The sequence below is a fragment of the Saimiri boliviensis genome, chromosome 1, assembly GCF_048565385.1.
Source record: "Saimiri boliviensis isolate mSaiBol1 chromosome 1, mSaiBol1.pri, whole genome shotgun sequence".
Lineage (NCBI taxonomy): Eukaryota > Metazoa > Chordata > Mammalia > Primates > Cebidae > Saimiri > Saimiri boliviensis.
In genome coordinates, this window is record NC_133449.1 from 266,395,146 (window position 1) to 266,410,915 (window position 15,770).

At 35.0% G+C, this 15,770-nt stretch overlaps 1 protein-coding gene across 4 annotated transcripts in view; it reads left to right on the plus strand.

Annotated features, from left to right (window-relative positions):
* The window catches only part of LMBRD2 (LMBR1 domain containing 2), a 47,938-nt gene that overhangs the window by 14,497 nt on the left and 17,671 nt on the right, over positions 1–15,770 (plus strand). For all 4 annotated transcript variants that reach the window (XM_003925922.3, XM_010336676.3, XM_074386608.1 and 1 more), the window contains 5 exons: positions 461–628; positions 1,678–1,888; positions 10,704–10,778; positions 11,913–12,026; positions 12,558–12,741. In XM_003925922.3, coding sequence (XP_003925971.1) covers positions 461–628; positions 1,678–1,888; positions 10,704–10,778; positions 11,913–12,026; positions 12,558–12,741 — 752 coding nt within the window. The remainder of the gene's footprint in view (positions 1–460; positions 629–1,677; positions 1,889–10,703; positions 10,779–11,912; positions 12,027–12,557; positions 12,742–15,770) is intronic.

Genomic DNA, 15,770 nt, shown 5'->3' on the forward strand with positions numbered 1-15,770 from the left:
GTCAACCAATCTTCTCCCTTTTCAGTTCGTACCACTATCACCACCCTTCCCCTTCTCAACTAGTTCCAACTTTGCTCCCTTTTTATCCATTCTCCATGCTGAAGCCTTAGAAAACTAAAATTTGATTCAAAGTGTTTTGTTTGAATGCAGTCCAGACTCTTCATAAAGGCTTTAAAGGCCCATTTTAGACTCATCTTCAATCATTCACACTTGCTGGTCATTGTGGCCTCCTTTGATTCCAGGAATGTGCCTTGCTTTCTCCTGCCTTAGAGCCTTTGTTTTCCCTAAAATTTTATATTACAAAAATACTTAACCATCTATTATAGTTTATTAAATATTAATGATTACTCATAAACATTTATTAATGAGAAGATCTATACATTAAAATTGAGATTCACTGATTTCTGGTATTTTGAGATTAAACAGATATATCAATTGTTTTGGTTTTCTATCCATCTAGGATTCTCTTACCTTTTATGCAGTCGTATGCAAGATCAGGAGGGTTTTCCATCACTGGGAAGATCAAAACTGCACTAATTGAGAATGCAATCTACTATGGCACCTATTTGCTGATTTTTGGAGCATTTTTAATTTATGTAGCTGTAAACCCACATTTACATTTAGAATGGTAAGAAAAGTAGTCTTCTTAACATTGCTTTTGCGTATGTTTGCATTTTTAAAAATTCATTTTTAACTTCATATGTGCAGATTTAAACAGACATTTCATTGAGAAACATTTTGTTATATATTTTTCTCCAAAAGAATATGTGAATAATCCATATTACCAAGAAAGAAAATATGGAATGACATTTCAAAATGCACATTTTAGGCAAAAGATTAATGGTTAGTCTAATGGCTATATATTAAAAGTGATAACCCTTATGATTTTTTTTAATAGAATTTCAATTTTTTTTTTTTTTTTTTCTGAGACAGAGTTTCATTCTTGTTGCCCAGGCTGGAGTGCAATGGTGCAATCTCAGCTCACTGCAACCTCCGCCTCCCAGGTTCAAGCGATTCTCCTGTTTCAGCCTCTCAAGTAGGTGGGATTACAGGCATGTGCCACCATGCCTGGCTAACTTTTGTATTTTTAGTAGAGATGGGTTTTCTCCATGTTGGTCAGGCTGGTCTTGAACTCCCAACCTCAGGTGATCCACCCACCTCAGCCTCCCAAAATACTGGGATTACAGGGGAGCCACCACACCCAGTCTTCAAAATTTTTATATGATAAAATAACTGGTTTTATTTTTTATTGGAACTTGTGATTTTTTTTCCTTGTTTTGATTATAATTTGGGGGCATATTTGTTCTTACTGTTATCTTAGATTTAGATATTTCAATAAAATTGAAATCTGTTTTATACTTATAACTTAACATATGTGAAGGTCTACCTCTGAAAATTTAGGAATAGATCAGCAGTACTAGGTCTCACTATTGCATTCATGAGATTTGCTAGGTAAGCAACAAAGTTAATTTGAAACCTTTTGAGGCTTCTTAAGAAAGCACCTAATGAAAAATGTTTCCTTTGGGAAAATATATACATATTATCACCATGAATTATTCAGATGCTAATTTTAACTGCAATAGAAGCTGTGGGTCTCCTTTGTTAGCGTCAGTTTATGCAGTCACATTTTATCTTTCCATTAAAATATGCGTATTATCTGCTGTTTTTCTTTCTTAGGAACCAGCTTCAGACAATTGGGATAGCTGCTGCAAATACATGGGGTCTGTTTCTTCTTGTGCTGCTGTTGGGGTATGGCTTGGTGGAAATTCCTCGGTCATACTGGAATGGAGCAAAAAGGGGTTATCTACTTATGAAAACGTATTTTAAGGCAGCCAAACTGATGACAGAGAAAGCAGATGCAGAAGAGAATTTAGAAGATGCCATGGAGGTAAACAAGTTTGAACCTTATAAACAATAGTCACCAAGTCATGTGTATCTTCTTTTAGTCACTTTTGGTTTGTTGTTGTTGTTGTTAGCACGTTGATGTGCTTCAGACTGCAAAACAGGAGTTGTGCAATTCTTCAGGATGTCTCATCCAGGATGACTTTTTAGCCATTCAGCCTCATGATGTGTCTTGTCCATCTTCTATCTGACAAGGATTCATGGAAAAAAATTCAGTAGTGCAGGGTTATGCCTATTATTTTGAGGTAACTTTTAATAGTACCCTCTTTTATTTTCAAAAGTCTCCCAGATTAAATGATAAATTCTGTGGTTACCCTAACATAGTAGAAGTGAGAATAATGATCAGAGAATGCTTATTTCTAAAAGTTTAACCTAAGATACTCCTACTAAGTCTGGAAACCTCTTTAAAGAACAATTTGCATGGGAGTTTGTGTACTAAATTTTGTTTCCTATCTGTAATCTTAATAAGACACTTCATTTTACTTGATGACTTGGACCAGTTTCACAAAGTTGTTGAAAGTTTATCTTTCAATACTGTACATAAAAATATACAACAAATTATAAAATTTTTCTGTAAGTAAAAATTTTGTGATGGATTTAAAGAGATTATTATAGTCACCTTACATTTTTGCTCCCTTGGGAGAATATCCTACTCAGCTGATGAAGCTCTCCAAACAGACTCCTGTTGAATGGTTTTCATTCATGTTAGAATAAACTCCAAAATGTTTTAATGCAGCCTGCAAAAAAATAATTTGGCCTGTGTTTAGCTCTCCAGCTGTATCCCACACCTCTATCTTCCTCACACTGGTCATCTTTGGTTTCTCAAACTTGCTAATGGTGATGAGATAATAAACAATTTTATAGACTTAATATTTGCCTAACACTCAACTTTCGTTCTTCAAACTTAGTAATGGTGATAATTATAGTAAATAATGATATAGACTTACTAGTTGCCTAAGTCTTTCTAAGCACTATACATATATTTAATTCTTATGACTTTATGATAGAGATTTTTTAAAATCCCCATTCCATAAGTGAAGAATATGAGGCACAGAGAGATTAAGTAACTTTCCCATGTCTACATGGCTAAGAAGTGATAGAAGCCAGGCAATCTTTGCTTTAACAGGGACTGACTAACTTTTTCTATAAAGGGCCAGATGGTAAATATTTTAGGATTTGTGTGCAATATCATTTCTATCGCAACTACTCTGTCATTGCAGCATGAAAGCAGCCATAGCTAGTAAATAAATGAATGAGTGTGGGTGTGTTCCAGTATGAGAACAAATAGTGGACTGAATTGATCTGGCTTGATGACCCTATGCTTAATCATTACACACATGGCCTTTCTTTTCTATCTTTGAGCATGCTATTACCAAACTATTAGAATGTTCTTTTCAGCACTTTCTTCAGCTAATTTCTATTTCATTTTTAGGTCTTAACATAAATGAGGGTTCTTCAGGGAAGTTTTCTTTATTAGCTTCCTAGAGCTGCTATAGCAAAACTACCACAAACTAGGTGACTTAAGCAATAGAAAATTGTTGGCTCACAGTTTGGAGACTAAAAGTTTAAGATTAAGGTGTCTGCAGGGTTGGTTCCTTCTGAGGGCTCAGGGAAAATCTGCTCCATGTTTGTCTTCTAGCTTCTGGTAGTTTGTGATCTTTGGTATTCCTTGACTTTTAGACCTCTGCCTTCACCTTCACCTTCACTTGGTGTTCCCCCTGTGTGCCTGGGTCCAAACTTTATTGTTTTGTAAGGACACCAGTCATATTGGATTAGAGTTCATCCCACTTTAGTATAATAAGCTCATCATAACTTAGCTAATTAAATCTGCAACAGCCCTATTCCAAATAGGATCCCATGTTAAGATACTGGAGTTTAGGTTTCAGGGGACACAGTTGAACCCATAACATCTTCCCTGGTCCTCCAGACTCTTAAACACTCAGCAACCGTTTTTGAAGTGAATGAATAAATGAACAAATGAATGTATAGTGTGATTAGAAAATATGATGTGGGCTTTGCAGCATTTATTCGCTATAAAATATAAGAACTACAGCAGAAAATATTGATTCAAATGTAGGAGTAGGTCTATAAATAGTATTATTTAAATTTGTTACGTTTCCTGTTATATTCAACATTCCTATGATGAATGTTATTACATCTTTTGAAAGAAGATAATTTATATTTGATAAATGTTATAATTATATTTGAAATTTTGAATTTTTTAAAAAATTGAAGTAGTTGAAAACTGATATTTTGATAAGATACTTATACTTGATAAAAGAAATTAACATATTTTAAATTTGATAGTGTTCCATCCAAAAGTTGCTATTAAATTCAGTTGTTTCAGATTTGAGGAATTTGGATTTCACTAATTTATTAAACATTCCTGCAAAAAAAAATAAACCCAGTTATTATTTGAGTTCTGGATTTTTCCCTAGGAGGAAGCTTTGCTCTCTGAATAAAATATATTTTATTCTTGTTATTTTTAAGTAGGACCCCTCTACTTAGAAATAAGATGTGGAAAATTAAGGGCCAGCATTGATTACTTCTGTTCTATTTTATTCTTCTATAGTATTCTTAGGTTTTAAACTGTGTAAAAAATATTAGATAAGAAACCACTCTTTAAAAATGGATGTTTTGTAAATAGCAGTTGGTACATATACACAGCAGGAAAACTCTGAACCTCTTTCCATCAAAAGCAGTGCATGATTTCTCAGGTATAAATTTCTTATTTGTTTGTTTGCATTCCTGGGGTTTTTAAAATTTTTTGTATGTATGCATCACCTCAAACTTTTATTTTTCTTTACATTACAAATAATCCGGTTATACTCATTTAGTTATTTTTTAATGTGCAATTACATTGTTATTGACTTTGTTATTGACTGTAGTCACCCTGTTCTATCAAATACTGATATTATTCACTCTAACTATAATTTTGTACCCATTAACTATTCCTATTTCCCACCCTCCCCCCACCCACATCCCTTCCCAGCCCTATAAATAAGTAGGAACATGTGAAGTTTGTCTTTCTGTGCCTGGCTTATTTCACTTAACATAATGACCTCTAGCTATACCCACATTACTGCAAATGATTGAATCCTATTCTTTTTTATGACCTTAGGGAGTTTGATTATAAAATGCCTTGAGATAGTCTTATATGGGATAACTCTGCTTGGTGTTCTAGAACCTCCTTGTACTTGAATATTGATATCTTTCTCTAGGTTTGGGAAGCTGTCTGTTATTGGCACTTTGAATAAACTTTCTACCCTTGTCTCTTGCTCTGTCTCCTCATTAAGGCCAATAACTCTTAGATTTGCCCTTTTGAGGCTATCTGCTAGCATTCGTAGACATTTGTTATTCTTTTTTTTATTATTATTACTTTTTGTCTCCAACTGTATTTTTAAATAGCCAAATTTTCAAGTGTCTTCTAGCTCACTAATTCTTTCTTTTGCTTGGTCAGTTCTGCTGTTAAGAGACTCTCATGCATTCTTCAATATGTCAGTCCATTTTTCAACTCCAGAATTTCTACTTGATTATTTTAAATTCCTTCAACAGTTTGCACTGTATCTAATAGGATTCTAAATTCCTTCTCTGTGTTACGTTGAATTTTGTTGAGTTTCCTCAAAACAGCTATTTTGAATTATCTGTCTGAAAGGGCGTATATCTCTGTGTCTTCAGTATTGGTCCCTGGTGCCTTGTTATTTATCTTATTTAATTTTTTTGAGGCAGGGTCTCACTATGTTGCCCAGGCTGGAGTGCAAGGGCATGATCTTGGCTCACTGCAGCTTCTACCTCCAGGGCTCAAGTTATTCTCTCACCTCAGCCTCCCAAGTAGCTGGTAGCTGGTACTACAGGCACACACCACCACACCCAGCTAGTTTTTGTGTTTTTGAAGAGATGAGGTTTCGCCACGTTACCCAGGCTGTTCTCAACTCCTGAGCTCAAGTGACCTCCAGCGTCAGCCTCCCAGTGTGTTGGGATTAAAGGAGTGAGCAACTGTGCTCAGCCCTGGTGACTTATTTAGTTTGTTTGGTGAGGTCATGTTTTTCTGGATGGTCTTGATTCTTGTGGATGTTCATCGGTGTCTGGACATTGAAGTTAGTCTTTGCAGTATGGGCTTACTTGTAGCCATCCTTCTTGGGAAGGCTTTCCAGGTATTTGAAGGGACTTGGGTATTGTAATCTAAGTTTTTGGTCACTGCAACTGTCTCTATAGTAGGGGACACCCTAAGCCCCTTAACGCTGTAGTTCTTATAGACTTATAGGGATGTGCCACCTTGGTGGTCTTGGATAAGATCTAGAAGAATTCTCTGGAGTACCAGACAGAGACTCTGGTTCTCTATTACTTTCTCCTGAACAACTGGAGTCTCTTTCTCTGCCCTAAGCTGCCTGGAGGTGGGGGAGGGGTGTCACAAGTACCTTTGTGGCCACCACCACTGGGACTGTACTGGGTTAGACCTGAAGTTATCATGGCACTGGGTCTTGTCCAAGGCCCACGGTAACCACTTCCTGAGCCTATGTTTGCTCAAGACCCTGGTTCTCTACAGTCAGCAGGTGGTGAAGCCAACCCAGCTTATGTTTTTCCCTTTGGAGTGGCAAGTTCTCCCTGAGTTGGGGTGTCCACAGAGATGCTATCTGGAAGCCAGGGTCTGAAGCTAGAAACTATAGGAATTTACTTGTGGCTAAACTGGCACCCAAGTCACAAGACAAAGTCCTTCCCATGCTTTCCTCCCCTTTCCACAAGCAGAGGAGTCTCCTCCCATGGCCACTACTGCCCCAGGGCCACAGTGAATACATCCTCACTACCCCAGTGTTCATTCAAGGCCCAACATCTCTTCAATCAGGTTGTGGTGAATGCTGCAATGCCCAGGGTTTTCCCTTCAGGGCACCAGGCTCCCCTCTGACCCAGAGAAGGTTCCACAATGCTGTCTAAGAGCTACAGCCTGCAATCTGGGACCCCAAAAGCCCACCTGGTGCTATACTCAACAGTGGCTGAGGTTGTACCTTGTTTTTTGTTTTTCATGAAGGTAATTTTTATGTGGATAGTTGCTTAATTTAGTGTTCCTGTGTGGAGGACAATCAGTAGACACTTCTGTTCAGCCATCTTGCTCCACTTCCTGTGTATGAATTTCTTTGACCACATACTTCAAGGTTTTTTTGGGATTCTTTCTGCCTTTCTGAACATCTGGAAACTTATAAACTTGAGGATAAATGTATTTATCATTTAAAAAGTACTTTTGTCTTCCTTCCATGTTAAGTGCTATGCAGAACTGGTCAGAATAGAAATTTCTATTCTAACTTTCTAGAGTAGAAAATTGGACAGAGTCCCTTATAGTATGTGGTCAATGTGGCATGAATGATAAAAAGAAAATGCTCTAGTATGGAGAGGTATCACTTTTGAATAGTGGTCAGAAGACATGAAGTATGACCTGGGCCTTGAAAGATGGGTAGAATTTTGAAGCTGATACCATTCTAGGCAGATTTTAGAAGTCTTAAAACCAAATCAATTTGAGCATAAAGTTTACATTGGAAAGATAAAGCTATATCATGGCTTTAAATGCCATACTGAAAAGTCCAGTCATTTGACAGATAACAAAGTTTAGTCAGTTCATTGGTAATTATTTTTTCAGTTATCCATTTAATCTCCCAAATGTAGTTTTATAAAAACTGTTTGGTATTTTTATGATATATTTATCTCTAAAATTGATAGATGCATTTCTATGTCTATTACCTTTCTTTGAAGCATTAATAAAACTTACAAGCTATGTTAAAGCATTCAGAAGTTATTTGCTAGATGACCTAAAAGGTCACCTCTACCTTTTGTTATTTTTCTAGATAATTTTAGGGAGGGAGAAACAGCTACTTATTTCCACTGAAAGCTGCCTATTAGCCTCCCTTCATGAATGTTGTCTGACCTGCTTAGAAAAGAATTTGACAAGGCACAGTGGTGAAAGAGCTCAAAGTTTGTTACTTTGTATGAAGAAAGCAAGGAGTATATTTCAAATACTTGCCATGCTTAATTAAAATTATGAACTTCTGAAGGAGCCCTAAATTTATAACAGATATAGCAAATGTTAATTAACTGTTTCAGTACTTGTTTTTTAATAAGCTAAATAATCTAAAGAATAAGAGCATATTTCACATAATATATAAACAAATTGTATAGTTCATATTAAAAGTATGATAAATTTGTGCTAACAAGTCAAAAAACTTTAAGGCAGCTTAGTAATGGAAAATAGATGTAATTATGCTTCCATGTGACCTTTTAAAAACCCCAGTCTTATCTTGTCACTGTCATATGTAGGCCTCACACATTAACCTCAAAATAAACCATGATTAAGGCCTTCTAGGGGCACTTTGATCTTGCTCTTTCAGCCTGATCCAGTGCTATGCAGACCCTTGATCTTCCTTTCCCTGTAATCACACTGGACTTTTTTCAGTCTCTTCAAGTAATGTGCTCACTTAGGCCTGGAGGCCTTTGTATGTGCTGTCTCTGTCTCTCTGCCTGGAATATTCTTGTCTCTCCCTTTGGTTGACTGAGTCCAGTACAGTTTGTTTCATCTCATTTTAAATAATCAATTAATTAGAAAATCTCCCACTCTACATTATCCCTTATTAAAGCGTCTCATGCTTTTCTCTGATAATAGTTTTCTATGTTTGCTTGTATTTGTTTTCCTCATTAAGCTAAATTCCTTGACAGGAATAGTGTCTACTGGTGCAGATTATTTATAGAGTATACATATTCTAAATTTTGATAGATGTTGTGAAATTAAATAGAATATATTACTTTTTACTGTGTATAAGAGGGCCTGTTTTCTCACCTTTTTATATGGTATCAATTTTGAAAAAAAAAAACCTTAAAAATTTTATAACTGTTTTTAGTTAGCTCAAATATCTTTTTAGACATTTATTGGCCAATCATATTTTTTTCTATATTCCCATTCTTCTGTTGATTTGTAAGAGTTCATCACATATTAAGGATAATAAGTCTTTGTCATATAAATTACAAATATTTTTTCACAATTTTGTTTGTGTGCTTCTCTGCCTTCAGTTTTGTATTCCTTAAAACCCTGCTCTGCTCTATGCCCCAGAATGTTCTTTTAAATATCCTGGTCAATTCTCTTATGCTTTTAGGTAGTGAATATGCTATTTCATCTGACTAAAACAGTGGTTTCAACTCTTTAAAGATTTCATGAATATTGTAGAATATTGTGATTCTTTAGGTACTACTAGTTCTAAAGAGTCTTTAACCCTTTTATGCCTTTTTATACTCAGAATTGTTTATATAATTATCTAATTACTGGACTGAAATTTTAAGATGACAATTCCCTGACTTCTCTCTCTACCCTCCAGTATGGATTATGGAGCCCTTACACTTAGCATAGTACTGGCAAATAGTGCATTTTTTTTTTTTAATTGTACTTTGGGCTCTGGGGTACATGTGCACATCCTGCATTCTGCAGGATTGTTGCATAGCTACACACATGGCAATGTGGTTTGCTGTCTCCATCCCCCCTGCCGCCCCGTCACCTACATCAGGTATTTCTTCCTGTGTTACCCTTTCCCATCCTCCCTGCCGTCCAACCCCTCCCCCAACCTAGCCCAGTGTGTGTTGTTCTTTGTTCTCTTCCCTGTGCCCAAGTGTTCTCATTGTTTATCACCTGCCTATGAGTGAAAACATGCAGTGTTTGGTTTTCTCTTCTTGTGTCAGTTTGCTGAGAATTATGGTTTCTAGATTCATCCATGTCTCTACAAAGGACACAAACTCATTGTTTTTTATGGCTGCATAGTATTTCTTGGTGTATATATGCCACATTTTCTTTGTCCAGTCTGTCATCGATGGGCATTTGGGTTGGTTCCAGGTCTTTGCTATTGTAAACAGCACTGCAATGAACATACATGTTCATGGGTCTTTATAACAGAACGATTTATAATCCTTTGGGTATATACCCAGTAATGGGATTGCTGAGTCAAATGGAATTTCTATTTCTAGCTCCTTGAGGACTTGCCACACTCTCTTCCACAGTGGTTAAACTAATTTACACTCTACCAACAGTGTAAAAGTGTTCCTTTTTCTCCACATCCTCTCTAGCATCTGTTGTCTCCAGATTTTTTAATGATTGCCATTCTAACTGGAGTGAGTTGTTTTTATTTTATTCTATTTTAAAAATTTAATTAATTTATTTATTTTGAGGTTGAGTTATGAGACTGGCTAATGTTTGTATTTTTGGTAGAGACAGGGTTTCACCGTGTTGCCAAAGCTGGTCTCAGACTCCGGGGGTCAAGCAATCTATCTGCCTTGGTATCCCAATGTGCTGGGATTATAGGCCTGAGCCACTGCGCCTGGCCAGCAGACAGTGTGCTGGCACACTATTGGAAAGGAGCTGGCACTTTGTCACATTTGTAGCCTTTTCTACTTCATTTGTTTTTTGCTGCATTTTAGATAATGAGGTAATTGATCTTGATGAGTAAGGTGGAGGAACATAGCCCTTTTCTTTTAGGACCACAATGTTTGTCTGATCTTTTGCAGACTTTTAAACAATGCTTATTCTTTTTTTTTGTATACCATGTTATGAAGTGATGAGAGAGTGAATTTAGAAAGTACGAAAAAGTTTAGGGTACAGAATTTCAGTGACTTTGTACTTTTACTTGTGTTCTTAAGAACTTTTATTCATGTAATGCAAAGTAATTTGGGTCGAAGTTGAACTTGTGAGAAAATATATAGTACCTAGTGCATTCTCATTTGGAATATGTGATCTGTAGAAATAGAAATATTTTTATTTATTTTACTGTTTTTAATAGGAGGTTCGTAAAGTGAATGAAAGCATCAAGTATAACCACCCATTGAGAAAATGTGTTGATACAATACTTAAAAAGGTAATGAAATATGTTTTCTTTTGAAATACGCATTTATATAATATTATACCAAAAGTACGAGAAAAGTATAAATACAGCCTATAGCTGAGTAACTCATTTCTTCTAAACTCATTTTCATAGAAGTATTAACTATGAACCATCTGTACTTGGAAGTTTTTTTTTTAAATTACTACAAGTTTAACACTAATTATTGGCAGTATTTTTTGTTGAATTACGGAGATAGAGGTTGACTAATGCATAAGGATTGCCATGACAATGATGGAAGTAAACCTTTAAAGTGTTATTTTATATGTTCACTAAAGGTATATGTCCTATAAGAAAATAAAAGGTCTCCATTATAGTCAGCTTCCCACATGTTATTTTGCAAATATATTTCGTTAATATATTCATAAAATATATAATAAAAAGAGTGACATTACCATAGGTATTTAATAAACCATACAGTTAAGGTTTTGATGCATTGGTATTGAATTAGGGGTATTGCAGTTCCCCAATTGTCTTAAACTTACAGAACCATGGAAGTATTTATTTTCCTGGATTTTAATCTGTTATACTGATTGTTGTCTAGTGTTCTGTTTTGTTGAGATAATACTCATAGGAATCACTTTCCTAGCTATTTCTCTCACATTTGCTACTTTTTGAGAACTACTAAGAGAGGTTAACTAACTTGCCCAAGTTCATATAGGTAATAAATGAGTAGCGGTGTGGAAGAGACTTTAAATTTATGTATTTATTTCTCTGTGCTATGCCTTTCAAAAATTCAGCATCTTGAATTTGTCATGATGCTTCTTCATTCTTCAGCTAGAAAAATAATTTACCCTACTTAGAATAATCCTCTCAAATACAAGTTGCTTTCTGTAGGTAAGCTCCCTGCTGATAGCCATACATATATATCTAGTATATATGAGCATAAAGATTAATATTATACAGGTGAGAAGAAACTCAGTACACCTTTTAAGACATTTTCAAGAAAATATTAGCAAGTAGAAGTCTAATGAGATGACAATAAAGTAGGAAGAGGTTTTTGAGAAAATTAGAAGTCAAAATGATGCTCAAGAATGAAAGATTTTTAATAAAAACAATTTTTTATCTTTTTACAATTAAGATTTTAAAAAATCTACTTGTTCCTTTTAGTGCCCTACAGAGTATCAGGAAAAAATGGGTAGGAACATGGATGATTATGAAGATTTTGATGAAAAGCATAATATCTACCCAAGTGAAAAAAGTCTGGTAAAACTGCATAAACAGGTAACTTTGTTAATTATAAATATTTCACTTACTGATGATTTTAGTTTAACTTATAATCATTGCTCATAAAAAAAAGGAATTTTTTTTTTTTTTTTTTTTTTTGAGACAGAGTCTCACTTTGTCGCTAGACGCCAGGCTGGAGTGCAGTGGCGCAGTCTCGGCTCACTGCAACCTCCGCCTCCTGCGTTCAAGCAATTCTCCTGCCTCAGCCAAAAAAGGACTTTTTAGTGACTGTATATATAAAACTTTATTTTGCTCCTGTCCTTATCATTATTCCTTGAAATAGTTTATCTTTGTGTATACCAATAGGAGTACTGTTGGCATTTGGGGAGGGAGAATTCTTCACTGAGCATAACTGTTACATTACATAAAACTGTTACATCATTTTAGAACATTAATATTCTCAGTCTGACCCAGTAAATGCACTAGCACTTCCCCATTGATGTGACAATCAAAACATGCTCCCTAGTGGGGAGGTGAACCACTGTTGGATCAGAACACTGTCAGGTCTACCCCCATTCTCTTTTTTAGGTGATTTATTCAGTTCAGAGACACCGTCGAACTCAAGTACAATGGCAAATTCTTTTGGAACAAGCATTTTATCTAGAAGATGTAGCAAAAAATGAAACTAGTGCTACTCGTCAGTTTGTTCACACCTTTCAATCGCCAGAGCCAGAAAATCGATTTATCCAATATTTTTATAATCCTACATTTGGTATGTAATTTGATATAAATTACAAACTTTAATGATGAAAAGTTTTCTGTAGAAAAAAATTATGTATTTTCACCAATGCAAAGTTGACTTTTATTTGTATTATTTGATTTATACTTTGTGATATTAAGTATCTGATAACATTTCCCCAAAATAACTATTTTACTTATCATATAACATAAACCAGTTTCCACTGTTACTTCACAAATAATAAAAATTCTATTTAAAAACATGTATACATGAAGCCTATTTTGTATAATGCATAATATATACAATTATGCATTACTTAATGATGGATTCATACTGAGAAATGTGTAGTCAATTTCATCATTACATAAGCATGATAGAGTATGTATGGAACCTAGATGTTATAGCCCACTACACATGTAGGCTATGTGGTATGGCTTATTACTCCTAGGCTACAAACCTATACAGTATGTTACTATACTGAATATTGTAGGCAGTTGTAACACAGTGGTAAGTATTTCTGTATCTAAACATAGAAAAGATAATCATAAACATGTAGCGTTGTAATTTTATGGGATCACCATTGTATATGCAGTCCATCATTGACTGGAATGTTGTTATGTGACGCATGACTGTACTTAAAATAGTTAGAATTTTAAGTAATTTTATATCACAAGCTTGGATCTCTTTTTCAGTCTTGACATACTACTGAAATATTCCCCTAAGTAGTCCTCTTTATTAGTCTTGTTATAAAACCTATACTCTGTAGTCATTCTTATTTTTCTCCTTTTTGATAATTTATGACACTCCCTTCAAATGTTGTTAAATTTAGTGTGAAGAAACTTAATGCAAGTACCAAAGTATCACAGTATTAAAATTTATTAAACCTTATTTATTCAAATAAATGGTTATATTCACTTGTTTCTCATTTGCATGTTTGGTTTTGAGTATGAAGACCTAATGGCTGTAATAAATATCTCAGAAAACTTCTTTAACAAAAATCCTTCCTAGTTAAATAAAGGAATGATGTAGTATTTGTTTTCATTCATTCAACAAATATTTGGGCCCATTAGTGTTATATATTGTTGGGTGCTTGGTAGCTTGGCATATATCAATTTAAAAAGACAAAAATTCCTGCTTTTGTGGAGTGAGGAAAACAGACAATGAACATATAACGGCATAAAGATTCTGAATAGGCAATTGACAGAGAAATTGAAATTCAACAGAGAAGTCTGAACTGCAGGTATGAATTAGGGTGCGATCAATGTGTAGCGAACCATGGGGTCAGGATAAAATCAATAAAGAAGTAATTGAGATAGAGAAAAGAGAAAAGTCTGAGGACCAAGCCCGAGGCGTTCCACAATTTAGAAATTAGGTCAATGAGAAAGTAACCAGCAGAAAAGACTAGAAAAGGAGGGAATGAAATAGGAAAATCAGGACAATGAAGTATTTTGAGGAAAAGAGTATGTAAAGCATCTTTTCAAATGTTGCACATAGATTAAGGATCATAAATACTAAGACTTGACCATTGGATTTTAGAGAAGTGAGGATAAAAAAGCCTGACTGAAGTTTAAAAGAAATAGGAAGAGGAGCAATTGGAGACAGAGTAGAAAACTCTAAAAATGTTTTCCTTATGAAAGAGAACAGACATAAGGTGTAGTAGCTGACAGAGGATTGGGGGCATAGTCAAGAGAAATTATCACATGTAATTAGTAAATGATATAATAGAATTTGATAAGACAATAGAGAATTTCTAGGACAATGTTTATGATTAGTAGAGATGAGATGGGAAATAGTGAACAATGAAGAGAATAGTGGAGGTAAGGCACAGATGTAACTAGATGAGAAGGTGTAGGGTAGAAACTTTGGAAAATTCTGATCACTTCTATTTTCTCAGTGAAATGTGAAGAATAAGTATAGGAGGGCAGATTTGAAGAAGGAAGAGAAGGTACAAAATAGTTGCCTAGGAAAGTGGTCATGGGAGAAGACGGGAATTATAGTAGGCTAACTAGGCAGTACTGAGGATCCACTTGAAGCTAGTGATTCAGAATTTAAAGTGAGACCAGTCAACAAAGTTGTGTGTCTTTCTCCTGCAATGTGCAGCTATGTGGTTGCAGGCACAGACTAGCCAGGGAGTTGGATCTAACCAGGTGTGGTTTAGCTAAGCAGGTACAGTGAAGCAAGGCAGGGCAAAGGAAGTGGGATACTGTCCTCAAAGACTGGAATCTGGGCTGCATGAGGAAGGACATCAAAGTGTTAAATAACAGTAAAAAGATGATAGAATAAATTGATTTTTGGTCCAGGTATGGCCAGTTGGTGGCGTTGAAATACTGTACATACTAGATGAATGTATTGTTTGGAGACAAGGATGCTGAAATGAGATTATATGGAAGGGTTGGAGATACTGATAATAAAAGGTTTAGGCATCACTGTGACAACAAGTAATTGAGGTAGGGTGGAGGAAAGTTCATTAGAGGAGAGGAGGAGTTCAAGGAAATAAGAGACAAGGGTAATGAAAGGGGAATCATTTATGTGGATATTGAAATCACTAGGAATTATGATGAGAGGACAGTTGTAAAGAATTAAAGTGAGCCAGAAGCTCAACTGTTTAATAAAGGAAGTAAAAATACAGCTTTTTCAATTTATTGAGCTTGCTTTTTAAAATTTTTATTTTTACCTAAATTCAGACTTAAAACCAAAATAGTACAAAATATTCCCACACAGCCTTCAACCAGGTTCTTCAAATGTTAACATTTTACCATACTGATTTGCTTTATCTGTATATATTTTTTCTTACTATTTTGGAGTTGTATCCAGACACGATGCCTCCTTATTCCTAAATGTTTCAGTATATATTTTCTAAAATAAAAATATTTTCTTACGTAGCCAAATACAGCTATCAAAATCAAAAATTAATATTATACTATACTATTTACAGGCCTTATTCAGATTTTGCTATAAATATCCCAATAGTATTCTTTGTATAAAATTCCAGATCATGCATCACATTCAGTTGTTATGTTTCCTTAGTTTCCTCTAATCTGACACAGTTTCTCAGTCTTTGT